Source organism: Dufourea novaeangliae, unplaced genomic scaffold (genome assembly GCF_001272555.1).
Source record: "Dufourea novaeangliae isolate 0120121106 unplaced genomic scaffold, ASM127255v1 scaffold443, whole genome shotgun sequence".
NCBI classification, from domain to species: domain Eukaryota; kingdom Metazoa; phylum Arthropoda; class Insecta; order Hymenoptera; family Halictidae; genus Dufourea; species Dufourea novaeangliae.
The window spans coordinates 1-16694 of record NW_015374322.1 but is presented as its reverse complement, the minus strand read 5'-3'; the positions used below and the strand labels follow the sequence as shown (position 1 = coordinate 16694).

Below are 16694 nucleotides of genomic sequence, written 5' to 3'. Positions count from 1 at the left end.
GTCGAAAACGAAGCGAGTCACGGCACAAATTTATACAATACTTTCGAACTATTTTTTTTGCGTAGAATTAGTTACGAAACACCTTTTATATTCTCTATTATTGTTGTCAACCAGATACGTGTAACGAAACTGTAACTATAAAATTATTCAACGGGAAGATTCATATTTTTATTTTGTATGAAACTGTATTCCCCAGTAAAAATTAACTTTAAAGTGAAACAGCAGGTTAACTTGCAGAATGAGATTCTTATATTTATTTTAGGAATACAGAAGAATTAAATATCTAAAAAGATGCATTTCATATGATATTAATCAACTCCAAACGTGCAACAAAAATGTACATCACTTTGAAAATTCGGGATTCGAATCTGAAACAGTAAAGGATGGATTAACTTTGTTAATGGAATGTCTGACATGCAATTCCTGTCAAAACACGTAGCTAAAATCGCTTCCTATAACAAGATTTTATGTAGTCATAAACAAATGCATGATTGTTGGGATGTGTAATAGCCAACGATGATTCAGTGTATCTTACTGTAGTTTGATTCAGCTATATATTTCAGTTACTATTTTCCGATAATAAATTTCGATCATTTTCTTTCGGTGAATTTACTGTTTGAGTAGGAAGCTATTTATATAATTTCATTTGAACTAGCTATGAATTCCAATTCATTTTAAAAGAAAATATGTCAAACGAATTGGACGTGCTACAAATTAGGAGAACACGCAACAATTTCTTGCTATGTTACCTTTTGATAAAGACATAAAGACAGTATATAAAATTTTGTAAGGTAATTAAAATGTGAATGAATAATGTTACATCAAATAATACAGTGTTATTGAACTTACTGCTTATACAGATACAGAATTAAAATTATCATATCATACTACTTTAAACTTTTATCTTCGAAATATGTATCTTCAATATTTTCACTTTTTTTCACAAAACTGATATTAATCACCTTTTCAAAAATTAAACGAAATTTAGAAAGAAACACACGGGATCCGTTGTAGTGAACAAGAAAAGGCTATTTTCGAAATGTGTGAAGATTCTTTCAAAGTTCAAAACTGTAATACACATGATCCTGTTTGAATTTTATTTTCATAAGAAATACTTATTAAGTTTGCATTTAAAAAATTAATTTACATAAAAAATTAAATGATAAGAGCACAGAAAAAGAAAAATCCAATTACGGACGAAGAAACTTTTTCAACAGCGTTCAAATAACGTCATTTATGTCCATGGTTTCCGTCATCTTTGTTAATCCCGTTACAAATAAATTCGACAATTACTCGTATCTCACTAAAGCACACGATGTATAATTAACCTTCTTCGAGGAAGTCGTTCCACAAAGTCCATGAAGCCTAACGCAAGCCTAGAACAATGCAGGAATGAATCGAACAGAATTAGACTCCGTCCAAACATCGAACGGTCACGCGACGCCGATTTTCCTCGTGACCGAGGGACAGACCAAAAGGAATAAGGCATTGTCCCAAGGAAATTTCTCTCGTTTCAAACCTGTCAGAGCTGATCCCAACTGAAGACCGCTTTGGTAACCATTAGCTCCAGATGTGCGCGGGATCAAGTGCTCTTTCTGTGACCGCAAATCGTTCAACCAACAAATTGATCGTTCAAATAGACGGACGTTCATACGCCTGTTTGCCAACATTCTCTGGGAAAGCATAGCTTTCAATCTGGCCCATTAAATATAGAATCCATAATCATGAGTATTGTCGACGGTGATAAACTCCGCGGGACCATAAATGGAAGCACCTTTTGCTAACTCACATAACCTAACTTTGCTTACTCCGTACTTCAACTAACTTAACCTCAGTACAGTTTTTTGAACAGAAACTTCAATCATGAATATCTCGAAAAATATTGAGTATCTGGCCCCAGAATGGTGTATTTTCGTAGACAAAATCTACCAATGTTCAGAGCCATAATTGAATCGATGTCCAGAAGGTCTTGCACTCTCTTATTAGCCTAGGTAGAGTCCTAGGATTACTTTCATGACTGCTTAAACTGTTAGAATTGAGATAATAAAATTATTAGGTGTATAGAAATCTGATGGCGGTCGCATTTAAGCTGATATTGCGATTTTATTTTATCTTACCTGCAGGGTATTCAAGTTTTACCAGAATATTGGGAAGAAGTTATGAAAAATGGGGGAGTTATTTCCAGTAATGGATGCTGTAGCAATTGTTCAAAATTAATGACACCTTTCTGCATACCTACATCTAATAGGGGGTGTGCGTGTAGAAAATTCATGTAGAAAAATATTGTATCTATGGATAATTAGAAGATTGATTCCAGACCTGAAAAATCAGCAAAAATAATACAATAAATCATATGAAAATGTTAGAATCTTATCATTTTTACCTGTTTGCACTTTTTATTTTATAAACATTGCACATCTATATAAAAAATATTATATAAAGTAAATTATTACTCCTTTGGTGAAATTCTTTCTATGATCTCTTGAACAAAATTAGCACCAAATACTCTCTTGTGATGTCAACATTTCACTCGTTCTAGGAATGAATTCAGTTATCAATCGTTGTGTTCGTGCTTTGGTTAGGCTCGTTAGGCGATTACATAATTCTCTGTAAGAATCTTCAGACCCCGTAAAAACTTTCATATTTGACAAAAGTATTACCCAATTTACTGGCCAGTTCAAGACCTGCAGTCAAGATCTTTAATCAAAAATTGTTTTTTAGAATTTGGATCAATCGTGTTAACCCTCATCTGTCTCTCATTTTCTCAACGTAATTTGTTGCTCGGTGTCAAATAGACCCAGTGGTAAAAATGAATGCAATGGAGTGATAAATAGTTAAATTTTCAAATTCTTTAAGGCAAAAGTCACAAAGCCTCAGCTAAATATAACTAAACATGACAAAATAACGTCATTTCTTAGAAGCAAACTGTGTCAAATTGACACAAGGGACGGAAGAGGGTTAAAACAAAACAGATCCTGTAAAAAGAGAATTAAATGTTTTTTCTAATTCGTGTTAAATCAGAATTGTGTACAAGAAGTTCGCGTAAAAACAGAATTGGGTGTTATTTGCCTACATACCGTAAATCACGGTACCCATTGTTAACCACAGGACCAAAACCAATATTGGTAGCGTTAGCTACCAATCCCAGCGCGTAGCCCACGCTATCGTGGAAGCTCGGCCAGCAGACGCGCTCTGATTGGTCAGGGTTTTTCGTTAATATCTCGTTAACAAAGTCTGGGATAACATTTTTGCTAAGGAAAAAGTTGTTTCAAATCATCCCAGGAACCCCTCATTCCCGGTAGTCGAAGTTATTTTGGGACACCCTGTATTTACCGTCACCTTCCAATATGAATAAAAGTCAACGTTTGCAGGTCCAAGCGGAACTTCAAAGCTCGTGTTTCAAAAAGTTGGTGTTCAGTATGGGCATGCGGGCGAAGGAGGGGGAGATCAAGAAAGGCATCATACGGAACAACAGTGTTTGGGACAAGCTCGCCTTTGGCAAGATCAAAGAGTCGACAGGTGGACGGTTAAGACTGATGGTCGTGGGTTCTGCGCCCCTTGCCGGAAATGTGCTCACATTCGCGAGGTGTGCCCTTGGCTGCTTGATCGTCGAGGGGTACGGTCAGACGGAGTGTTGTGCGCCGATTACTCTTACGATTCAGGTGAGTGTGTTCGCTGAATTCCATAAATAAATTCAGGATTTCATATATTTATACGAAACACGACTATATGAAAGTCAATGTAGTAATAAGTATAATAAAGTTTAATGAAATATAGGTTTCAATTTGGAATTTCAGAAAATCCATTAATAAGGGAAATAAATTTCTGGTGGATTCCAGTTTCTGTCAAATTAGCTCATAAAAATCTATATTTGCATAAACATCCGCAGTCTATTATTAAGGTACTTATACAGGGTGGACCACGAAACGTGATGAAGTTTAGTGTGTTCTAATAATGTATTATTGAGATTCTCCGTCGTATGTATTAACAAAAATTTCAAAAATTTTCCATTCAACCTAATAGTAAGTTGTAACTTATATGTATACAAGTCAACAGGAAAATATTCTATATTCTTGATAACAAAAATTTAAACAGATCCATTTCATCACGATATATCGCTGCTTTGCTTTGATAGTGACATAACTTGAAAAAATTTCAATTTTATAAGGAAAGCATTCAAAAACTTCTAATCGACTAATATTTTACTACTGGTATGATTTATTTAAATTCATGTTGCTTTTGCAAATATTTAGATTACGTAGAAAAGTACTACACCTAAGGAGTTTATGCAAAAGAAGCAAAAAAAAAACATTTTCTTGTTGTGCCACTATCATAGCAAAGATGTGATATACAGTGGTTAAAAAATGTGTTCGCACACCCTTTAAAACAGAACAACTTTTTTAATATCGGACCAAGTGACTTGAGTTTTTTTGTGAAGTTGGAAAAATTAGTTTACTAAATGATATGTAAACAAAATTTTGAACAAGTTTCAATTGGTCGGAATTGCGAAGAAAATAGTAAAGGTAGTTTTTTACGACTTTTTAATCTGAGACTATAATGAAAATTTAATAAATACATATTGAAGAATCATGTTACTTACATACATACTTAACTTTTATGGAAATCGGTTGATACAGAAACGAGAGACACGCATGGAAAGATGTAAGAATTGGTAGATTTACTACAGTTGTAGGTCGAAAATTGCGAAAAACTGTGATTTTTAACATTTTTAATCGTTTATCTTTCATAGCAACGTTAACCGATTTTGATAAAATTTTCAGCATTTATTATAACTAACACAACTCATTGAAATGTATTTATTAAATTTTCATTACAGTCTCAAACGAAAAATTGTAAAAAGCAACCTTTACTTAATTATCTTCGCGATTCCAACAATTTGCAACCTTCTCAAAATGTGTTTACACATCATTTAGTAAACAGATTTTCCTAACTTCACAAAAGAACTGAAGTCACTTGGACTAATTTAAAAAAAATTGTTCTGTTTTAAAGGATATGCAAATATGTTTTTTTACCCAATGTATGTATGTACTTTCAACAGTATTGATTCAGAGAGTCAAAATGCTGTGTCTTGCGCGAATAATGTTATATCGGACTTCGAAAGAGGGAAATAAGCTTAAAACATTATGAATATACGTTTCAGCTCGTGGCAAATACCTTAGATATACATACTTGCGTCTCGACAGAGAAGGTGGTCAATAAACGCTCCACAAATAAATCGCTTTCGCAGCCACTGAGCCTAAGTCGTGGTATGTAGCCATCGGCGAGCTAGAAAAATAGCTGCGACGGATTGAAAAATAAATCGACTCAAGGTTATTAACGAGTTTAAGAATCCGCCTGTTGCTACTCGGTTCCACATTAACGTCGACTTTCAGGAAGATCGCGGAAGATCGAATTTCAAAACCGTCGACTATAGACGCCACTTACAAGAGAACTTCGGTGTACCTGAATAATTTCAATTTTTTTTTAAACTTACAAGGTCTGTGAGGGACCTCAATAATTTCGATTTTTTATAAACATCGCAGTCTGTGAGGATTTGAATAGAAGCATCGGGCATTTTGTCGTTTTTGCTGATATTCAATTCTTCAGGGTGCAACCACCCCTTAAATGTTATTATGTGTTTTTCTATTTTGCTGTATATTCTGGAAACTATAGTAGATTTAAAAAACTGTGACAATGAAAATTTAATAACGTTTTATGATCTATAAAAGTTTGCAACATAACTGTTAAAAATTTGTTTTTAAATAAATAAATACAAATTAGACACTTTTATAGAGCATAAGAAGCCATTAAATTTTCATTTAACCGTTTTTTTATATCTACTATAGTTTTGAAGATATACAGGAAAATAGGAAAACATACATTAACATTTAACGGGTGGTTTCACCCTGAAGAACGAAATATCAGCAAAAATGAAAAATTATCCGATGCTGCTATTGAAATCCTCTACAAACCTGAGGAGTTTAAAAATAATCGGAATTTTCGGAGTACCGAAGTTTCGTTGTTAGACTTCAAAGAGTTTACTTCATTCGCACTATAGATCTTTTATTTTTACCTTTACTGATAATTACTGGTTGCAAAATAATTGGTGTTAAAGAACTAATTCAGATTCTATAGGTTGTACTGAAATGCGTTCTATAAAATCTCTTAACATAATTAAAATTTTTTATATTTTACACCGCTTGTTATGTTTTAGTTCTGAATATTTTTTCTTTGCTCTTGTTTTGCACATATTACTATACACAATGAATCATACATTTGTTCACATATAGTGGCTTACAAGTTTGTATACAGAAGGCTGTCATTTCTATGTAAGCAAATTATGTACAAAAATGCGAATTGTATTTCAAACTTAGAAAAAAGTTTTCATAAAGGATGATGAAAATATAAACAATGAGAATATATAAGTATAGAAATTGCATATACATTTTTACACTTAATTGTTATATCAGAAGTATATGAACGTTTGTGTGAATCACTAGACTTCCAAAATAACAACTAAGTGTAAAAATATTTATGCAATTTCTATTTAAATATTCTCATCATCTTCATTCTTATCATCTTTCTATGATATATTTTTCTTAATTTTTAAACAAAATTCCCGTTTTGGCAATTTAATTTGGTCAAATAATTTGGTCAAATAATTTGGTCATGTAATAAACTTATGAGTCACTGTATCTTTTTCTGTGGTACACTAAAGACATTATTATTTAGAATCGTATTATAAAATAGTGAATACAATCTTATCATTTTATTAGTTCACATTCCAATAACAAGTAAATAAAGTCGATTTAAGGCCATAAAAATAAGGTATTATTATTGTTTCCGGTAACGGACAATAAAGGAAACGTATGCAATAAGAATGGCCGACGCTCGAACGGTGAGATCATGCCGTGGAGATTTCAATCGAGAACTGACTAACGATCAAGTGACACGCATAGTCACTATTTTTGTCATATTTGCTGGTATCGATGCACCTAGGCGAACACGAGCTAATATTTATAGGCAGACGTAGGTATTTATGTCGGCTGGTACGGAATAAAAAAGGAATCCGCGACAACGCGCCAAAAAGCACGTGGCGAGCACGTCAAACGTGTACAATATCAGCTGCGTGACTATACTATGACTAAACGTGTGTGCAATTTCTGAAAACGTTGCACCGTCTGTGCACACCGGTCGCCAATGGTTGAATTGATTTATTTAACTTTGACGTTACGCGTCTGCCGATATTTCGAGAAACAATACACAGGGTGTTCCCGAAATCGTCATAAAACCGGTTGGGTGATTATTCTGAAAGAAAAAATAAGTCGAAAGAAAAGAATAAATTCTTTTTGTTTGAGGCTTTATTTTCGAAAAAATCGAATTCGAAAATTAATTTGAAACGCGTGTCTTCGTCGTGGTAGTAAGTAGAAACGGACTGCAATGAACAGACGCGTTAATCAAGTCCTATTCGACTGCACGCGTATTCAGAAGATTTTCAAATTCGATTATCTCGAAAACGAAGCCTTAAGTGTAATAATGTTATTCTTCTTTTTCGACTTATTTTTGCATGTAGAATTACCACTCGGTCCGTTGTACCTCGATTTTGGGGACACCCTGTATATTCGTGCTGGGTGATTCAGTCGGGAATGTTTAAAAATGTTCGACGTTTTGCAATACACCGAAATCTCGTTTAACTGGCTGGTTAATAAACAATCTGAGAACTTGGAACGATAGGTAACTGTGCTATACGAAACGTGTTTTCAAGATGAAGCAGTTTTAGTGAGGCACGAGACAAAGACGACTGACGTAGGCTTGAAATTTTCAATTTCTCGACTCGACTTGAATTATAAGTTGAAAGAGTGGATCATATTTCATAAGTTATTTTACATAAATATTTATTACCTTAGTCTTTCTTGAACAGTATATTAGATTTTAGTACAATACTTTTCATAGGCAGAATGATCATTTTCATATATTTTAATACTGTTAAAAAATGAGTATGATACTTTCATAGGAAAATGTTTAATTGAAATAATTTTTGTTTTAATTAAACCGACGAATATTTATACACAAAATAATATATTTTTAGAGACATATTTTTAGAAACTAGAATCAAATAGAAATTTATGCACCACGTTAAGAGTTCTATTAGATTTCGCATAAAATTGAAATTAATTAAGTTGTATTAAATGTTTTTTCATACCGAATTTTAGACAATTGCAACATCCGTATCGATATTTGCATTATTTCTAATATTTATAATACATTTGCAATATGGTTCCAAATATTAAATTATTCAAACTTGTATTATACTGATCTTTAGACAGTAATGCATCCTATAAGTGTAAAAAAAACGCAGCATTATCTTTAGATCTTCTCGTTTGTTTGTGTTGTCATTTTTACACCATTGTTATGTGGGGATTCAAAGACGTTTAAACAAAACTGCATATACGTTATTTTGAATGCTGAATTTTATTCTTCTTTATTTTGAACAATTAATCGTATTATAAAATACCAATTTAAAATATTTAATACGATAGACATTAAAATACACGAAGAAACCTACTTCTAACGAGTAGCAAATTTTTCGACAATATTACACTGTAAAATTCACAATTACACAAATGAAAACATTCGAATGTTTAAAAATACATAAGTGTTCCGTGAACCCCTAATATTGAGACGAATATAATAGAACAGATGTTTCAAAATTGAACTTGAAATATATTAAAGAATTACTTAATTCCCACGATTTAATTTATTTCTCCTGAATTTACCCCAGATAGCACACAGACGACTTAAGACGGTTTAATGAGGACTTAAAGGCGCCACAGACATAAAATAACCATAAAATGAGCGTCTTCAAGGCGTTATGTCTTATCTGGGACCATAAACCGCATAAATTTATTTTTCTGGTCGCTATATTTTCAGAATTCATTTTCCAGTAGTATTGGAACAAATATGACAATACCATTCACTTCATTGTTATACAACAGCTAATGAATAGTCTGTTCCCAAAAGGGGTTTCAGTTTCCTCTATAACATTTCAACAATATTTTCCATAAATGCTCAACTCTTAATGCCCATAGCTATTTCCAAAAACAATTAACCACATAAAGCCATTGATCTTTAATCCAACACCTCTGCAGACTGACACACATTTTATCTCTTGAAAGAAACAAAATTTGGTGAAGATGACTTTAAATGGCCAATTGATCTTACTCACGCTTTCGCATCCATTGCAGGGCGATCATGTACCGGAACACGTGGGACCACCGGTTGCTTGTTGTTGCGTCAAATTAGTGGATGTCCCGGAAATGGAATACTACGCCAGGAAGAGCCAAGGTGAAGTATGCGTGAAGGGTACTAACGTGTTCGTCGGGTACTTCAAGGATCCCGAAAAAACTGCTGAGGTTATCGACGAGTTCGGATGGCATCATACGGGGGACATCGGCATGTGGTTGCCTGTAAGACAAAAAACACTGTACAAATTTTTCTATCACGGTAAAATTCAAAGATTTAAGGTTCTCACGGCTTGACGTCGTATAGTTTTATATTTTTTTTTGTAAGCCATATTCTTTTGAATAAATTATCCCAACGTTTTGCCAATATTCCAATTAACTTCATCTGGGGTTGAAAGACATGCTGATATTGTTATGAGTCATGTGAAGGTTCACTATTAGAGTTGTACTCTTTTATATATGTATTACGATGGGCGTCAATTACAATAGTTATCAATGACAGTACTTTAATTGTTCAGTTGACCAGTGTCAATTATCTTTCGACTTCTGAAGAAGCTAACTGCAATGTTGGAGAAACGTTAGGATAATTTTATTCGTCCAACTGGTCACTGCTTGCAGACGGAAGCCTCGAAAATTACAAATGCATCGATAAAATTCTTCAGAACGTCGTACCATTCTCATATCCGCTTTTTTTCTACCCAATTATTTGAACCCCCATTACGAAGATGGGGTCTTAGAGAATTCCCAATTCTACTTTCCATGTGGTCCTTTCTGCTATACACGATATTCTACGTTTCAACAGTAAGACTGTATTTATTTATTCCGAAAACATATAACTGAAACGTAACAGTAAAAAGATTGTTTGCAGCTTTGTACATTTATGTATAAAGAAATAGAAAAATTGTACCCTCTTCGATACATAAATTTACCGTAACGTTAATTACTGATGTTAATGTTATATTTGTTGTATGTATTACAATAGTAATACAATATTATTTTTATATTACCCAGATAGCACAGGACGCTTTGAAGGCGGCTCAAAGACACCTTAGACCTAAAAACAGCCGTAAAATGGGCGTCTTCAAGGCGTCATGTACTATCTGGGTAGCGTTGTAATATTATTATATTATTATATTATGGTAATTCTTCTTGCAGAACGGAACGCTCAAAATAATCGACAGAAAGAAGCATATCTTTAAGTTATCGCAAGGAGAATACATAGTTCCAGAAAAAATTGAGAATATTTATTTACGCAGTCAATATGTACACCAAGTATTCGTCCACGGGGAATCCCTAAAGTCTTGCGTCGTAGGAATCGTGATACCGGATGTAGACGTTGTAAAGTGTTGGGCGGTGGAAAACGGTATACCGGGAACACTAAGCGTGTTGTGCAATAATCCGCAGGTGAAACAATTAATTTTGGATGACATGCTTGCGTGGGGAAAGGAAGCTGGCCTTAAATCCTTCGAACAGGTAAACAAAGTTGCACCTGGTGAATTTGACCATGTATAGAGCAGGGATGAATTTGTGGTACGACAAAGTGGAGGTGATTTCTTATGAAACAATAAGTCGAGAACACAGAATAAACTTTTATGGTTTAAGACTTTCTTTAAAAAATAATCGAATATGAAAATTTACCCAATTGTAGACATTCGACTTATTTCTTCGTGAAAGATAATCCCTCATCCGATTGTGCCACAAATTACTCCCCACAATACATAGACATATATTCAAAAATCAGTGGAAAATAAGTGGGAAATTAAAATTGCGATATTTATAAGTACATTTTTTTATTTTATTAATTAACACAAATATTTGAAAATAGGCGCACAGTAGGAATGACATGAATTATTTTAATTCTAACTTGAAAGAAGTTACAGGTTCTAATTTCGTCTTTTGTTAACATTAGGTCAAAGATATATATTTACATCCGGACCCGTTCTCCGTTCAAAATGGCCTCCTGACGCCGACATTGAAAACAAAACGGCCCCAGTTGAAAGACTATTTCAAACCACAAATCGAGGATCTCTACCGACATTTGGACTGACCAGACTGAACATTCATTTCGATTTGTTTTCATTAGCATTGGGAGCAGCAAAGACAGGAAGGATCGAAATATGCCTTTGTGTCTCGTCCGCACAGACGTCACTTCCGTCATCGAATACGTTCGTTATTCCGCGTAACTTTTATTATGTCATTTTCACGATTACATAGCGACGCAAGAGAAAAGGGAAAGCACCGTTTTAGGCTATTAAGGTAATTGACAATATTATAAGTAATAAAATGAGTTATTATTAGGCGCGTCTGATTTTCTCTTAACTACAATCATCCTTCGATACTTTTCACAGCTAGCTACAATCTTCTCTGACCCTTATCCTCATATTTTGATACAAATTATTGCCTAACTAGAGATTTGTATTTTTATTAATAGCAATAATTTAGCCAGACTCTGGACTTAGTACAAACTAGGATACTCGAACGTTGATCGCCGAAGCAAACCCGCACTTTGTCAATTTGCAAAGTTTACGTAATAAATAAAACCATGTGAAGATGATTCCAAATGTTTACAAACCCCCGAAACGTTTGCTGATATCATTAGAACTGGACAAGAAACATTTTTTATTACTAACAACAATACATTACAACTATTTCCTCCTTTTTAGCGATTGTACAATTGTGAATCAATTTGAAGCGTGGGTTGGTACGAAACTGGTATAAAACTCATATGAAAATAACAGTAAAAAGTCAAATGCACACACCGTTTCAAATACGAAGTTAAGCAAGCAAAAAGATAAATAAAAGAAAATGGTACGACATCTCTCTAATTTATAATTTAATAATAACCATCACATACTGCATTCAATATAGTAATAATAGTGAAAACTCACTGATAATAAATACGGCCTCTCGAACCTCATTCTGACCTCTTGGTCTCTGATTACCACTGTACTTCCAACTTTAGCTTTTAGATTTAAAGCTGTAATATACGACTACGCAACCGACAATTATAAGCGTTAACGCAACCGCCGCTAAGATAATTCTTTGCTGAAGGTTCCTAAATATCATTCCTGATAGTAATCGAGAACCACGTCCCAGCTCTGCATCTGTCTCACGTAACTGAAATGGTGATATACGCAATAATAATTAATATGTAAGAATAGGTAATAATAATTTTACTTCCACTAAAAAGAACACCTAATTCATAAAGTTAAATGAATTACTAAGTATGAGATAAAATCAATATCTTACCCTTCCTCTTCCTCTTTGAATCGTCTCCCTTTGGCTGTGCAATTCTTTCAATACTTGGGAACCAATTTCTTCTGTTTCTAACACCATTCGATAACCATTTTGTAAGGTTCTTCCACTACGCTCTATTTGCTCTGAACTATCCAACAGCCTTTTCTTCTGATCCTCTGTAATACTACTTTCCCAAGAATCTTCTTTGTTTATTTCAATGCTCTCCTCCCTTGGCTTCTTAGCCGACTGAAATTCCTGAGTCAGTCGTTTCAATTCTGCTCTATGACTCTCTACACGACCGCGCAAGCGGTCACGAGCCGTACGATTCACCCCACGAACCTCCAGTTCCATTTGCTCCAGCTAAAATATAAATATATAAAGAAGACATAGTAAATATTATTCGACGTAGTTGCGATATAATTGAACAGTAATTTCATTTCTGAACTACTAACGTAGTATAATAGCTTTTAAAAATACACTCGAGGTACATAATGCAGGGAGAGCGAATGAAAAGACTGTGACTATGAGGATGCATATTAATAGCAGAAATCAAATGTTTACAGAAGATAATTCCACAAGAGTTCCTGACATTAGAACAGTTAAGTGTTTGGGTATACTATCGACAGTTATACGTACATGGGATGTCCCAAATGTACATTGAAATGTTTTTAGAGGTGGTAGGAGAATTTATATTGAACCAAAAATGACTTCAACATAATATTCTGCATATGACGCTAGCATAATGCTTACTAATAGTTAGAGGATTTTATCATTTCATAGATTTTTTGGAGAGCAAAAATGGAATATAGAAAATCTTAATATATTTTATCATGCTTTCTATCTACAGTGTAGTTGTTATAAAAGTGGTAAAATTTAATACTTTTATAAAAGAGAGCTTAATGTAACACAGATACAATAGAAGCCAAAAAAATGTCTAGTAATTAGCTGTTCGAAATGATCTAATACTTAGTTCCTGTCTAAAAAAGCAGATAGTTTACAATGAGTCTGTAATAAATTCTTCGTAAGTCATAAAGTCTCTAAAAACGAAGTAGTGTGTGTCTATTTGCCCTTACAGATGGATACTCCATATTGCCCAAGCTGCCTATCATCAAGCTGATTTTGTAATACTGCTTCATGAAAAACCCTAATCCAATTGTAATGTTATCTATTTATTACACTTGCTGATGTATTGTATGTACATGAATTTTAGGGTACTCCAAGACACAAACCACTGCCTCAAATGACTAAAACATCTAGCCAAGGATCTATTAAAATGTATTTGTCTCACTAATATGTGTACATTACTATCTTTACCAAAATTATACAACTTTAAACGATTGTAACTGCTCTTCATATTGCATGTCCCAACTGCATATTGCATTTCTGTATAGCCTTACATTGCATAACAATAAAACATATGCAGCATTCAGACTTTAGCTCAAAGATACCTCAAATGTGCAATGAATATATTCACTAAAATTTTTAGAGAAACGTTTAGTGACATCATTAAAATTACGAACTTTAAATCCATGCTTAAGAGTGATTGCATCTTATTAACAGATTAAAAAGGACACTATAGAATCTATCTTTGAAACTATGGTCAATGTATAAAATCTGATGTAAATTGTTGCATCTAAAATGCCCTATAAAACTTAACAATATACCTTTACATTATTATTGAAAATCAATGCAAAAGAAACATCAAATTGTGACTAATCCAATTTTTATAAGCATGATAATCCAGAAAATCAAAAGGGGGGGTTCTAACCCCAGTATGTAACATACAAATTGCCTGCAGTTTCTAATAATTTGAAACATTTATTTGGTAGAATGGCGTGGAAGTAAAAGAAATAAAGGATATTGTTTTTTACCAGCTCCTGAGCTTCCTCAATTTGTCTGTCCACATCTTGAATAAACGTTCTTCTCTCATCTATAAATTACGTCACGTGTATCGATTATTGTTGTTTAATAATGTCAGAAGATGCGTACGCATTAAAAATAACAAACAGTGACTCGAAATAGAATGATTTCTAGAATTCGGTTTTCTTCGTACTTACTGCCGCTCTGTGTTCTTATTCTACCAATTTTTGCGGTGATGTCAGCTGTCAAAACGGCGTATTGTTGCTCATAATTGTCAATGAGCGACGCCATCTTGAACGTATTTCCATTGAAGATGAGTAAATAGGAGTGTAAACTAAACCGTACACTGAATATACGTAGGGAGCTAGAAACAGCTACGTTCAGAAGTCAGCTGATTGTTAGTGCAATGGCGGACATCTTGGCTTTTAAATATCATTTATTTCAAGAAAGAATGGAAACATAGGATTAGTAAATAGTACATTTTAATATTTTATTTAAAAAAAAAGCTAATGAATGTATAAGAACCTTGGGACAATAGACATATTATAAATTTATTTTTAAACTCTAATTTTGTAGCTTAGTAGGATAGCGAAGAATAATTGATATGATTGGATATTATTGTTGATCCTTATTTATTTTTCTCTATACGACATTACAATAAATTCACTGACCTCATTTCAATTGTTAAATTTTAATACTGAGAAGAAATTCAAATTTGACGACTAACGTTGATAGAAATATTCACTTGTTAATTTGTAACGTTACTTACTAATTTGTAAATTTGAAAATGTATAAATAAAGAATTTTTAATTAAGGGGGGCGTTATGAAGTATTGTAGGCTGTTTCATCCTCATTGCTCATGTTATTGTATTCAAACTATAGTTACATTTAGAGAATTTAGTCAATTTCTGAAGCTGTGAGATTAATATGGACTTTATGCCTCTATTTTTTTATTTTATACATGTACATAAGAAAAATGTATTAATAAAATATAACACGGTGGTGCATATTCTATGTATTTCGCTAAAATAGAAATTGCGTGGAAAAGGGACCTTCAACCACAGACGAGATATATGAATAGACCTAACATGCAATGTAATTTTCTGTCCCATGCTTCGTGGGCGTCAGAAGCCCCCTTACCATTTTAGTGTTAATACCGACGTTACCGATAAAGTATGAATTCTGAGTATTATTAGCACAAATGAAGTGTTATATATTCCATTCATATTGCGTGTAGCTATGTATATGATTTGACGGGAATAAAAATATCCGATGCTTCAGTTTAAGGTTAAGGGATAAATGTGACAGTCATGAAACATGAAACGGAAAAGTATATATGTTTTCACTTAACTACAAGGCAATTTATTCTAAATGCATCGTTAATGGACATTTTATTAATGTTAGTTTTTACATGTTCCTGTTTTATTCGTTTTTATATCTTGCCTTACATTTGTATATTTGTAACACATAAATTCGGAATAGATGTACATAGTTTCATAAATAGTTTATCAAATCTATATGGGGGAGAATTTATAAACTGCTTTTATTAACATTTACATATTTATAATTTATATGGGAGTATGAATAGTTTTACTGCCTATTGTAAGAATCTTAATACGCACGAATAATTACTTTTTGGCAATTGGTAAATTTTTTTATATGAATTTACTTACACGTTATTTACTTACCAAAATTTTATTTATTGCGAGTAATTAAATAATGAACGTATGTTAATATTCAGCTACGTGTTTCTCAAATTAAGTGAAATATAGAAGTTTTATTTTCTTAAAAATTAGTGTTAACGAATACAGCAACTGGTCAGATTAGTTTCGTAAATAAATCGAAACCCTGTATCGGCACATTGTTTTTTATGCTATCAAATATCACACGGAATCTTTTAGGAAGTAGTAAAATCTTTTACACAAATTCAATGAAATACTTTCAGGTATCCAGTTTAGGGCTATGAAATTAGAATGTTCAAGAAGAGGTAAAAAAGTTTCATATTTGCAATTATTTTGTGAAATGAATAATAAATAAGGGTCTTAGGAATTTATACTGGAGAGCTAAATCTTTAAAAGGAATATGTCGCTTAAACAAATTAGTTAAATATGATATTTATTTGGGGAATATGAACATCATAAATAAACGGGAGCGGTAGAGCGAGTTGCGGTATCGGTGCTCTCCGTCGGTGTCGACGCGTACCGAACGAGGCCGAAGATGGTCGGAGCGGGCGAAAGGGAGAGAGCGAGAGCGATAGAGCGAACCGCAATATCGGTGCTCTCCGTCGGTGTTGACGCGTGCTGAGGAATTTCAGTGGTCTATGAGGGGAGGTGTGCGAGCGAGAGAGTACGGTAG

General features: G+C 33.4%; 2 protein-coding genes across 3 annotated transcripts in view; one reads left to right on the top strand and one right to left on the bottom strand.

Annotated features, from left to right (window-relative positions):
• Window positions 1-12019, top strand: part of LOC107192864 (long-chain-fatty-acid--CoA ligase 1) — a 30564-nt gene extending 18545 nt beyond the window's left edge. The window contains exons 5-9 of one of the 2 annotated variants that reach the window (XR_001516314.1): window positions 3372-3662; window positions 9246-9467; window positions 10398-10715; window positions 11152-11498; window positions 11674-12019. Coding sequence is in view for 1 of the 2 variants with exons in the window: in XM_015582211.1 (XP_015437697.1) it covers window positions 3372-3662; window positions 9246-9467; window positions 10398-10715; window positions 11152-11289 (969 nt within the window). In the remaining variant the exon portion in view is untranslated. Of the gene's footprint in view, window positions 1-3371; window positions 3663-9245; window positions 9468-10397; window positions 10716-11151 lie in introns of both variants that reach the window. The other variant, XM_015582211.1, reaches the window with a different exon arrangement.
• A 43-nt stretch (window positions 12020-12062) lies between these two features.
• Window positions 12063-14630, bottom strand: LOC107192865 (vesicle transport through interaction with t-SNAREs homolog 1A). The gene is made up of 4 exons (XM_015582212.1): window positions 14537-14630; window positions 14351-14409; window positions 12492-12839; window positions 12063-12359 (listed from the first exon to the last, which is right to left on the bottom strand). Exons 1-4 carry the CDS (start codon window positions 14628-14630, stop codon window positions 12201-12203), a joined length of 660 nt encoding a protein of 219 aa, XP_015437698.1. The 3' UTR covers window positions 12063-12200.
• Window positions 14631-16694: the final 2064 nt, after the last annotated feature.

Excerpts from the sequence above, each read along its gene's own strand:
- LOC107192865 (XM_015582212.1), bottom strand. The coding sequence starts at position 14,630 with ATGGCGTCGCTCATTGACAATTATGAGCAACAATACGCCGTTTTGACA. Across the intron at positions 12,840-14,350 it reads TTGAGGAAGCTCAGGAGCTG|CTGGAGCAAATGGAACTGGA; the intron begins GTAAAAAACAAT and ends TTTATATTTTAG. Across the intron at positions 12,360-12,491 it reads TTCAAAGAGGAAGAGGAAGG|TTACGTGAGACAGATGCAGA; the intron begins GTAAGATATTGA and ends TCACCATTTCAG.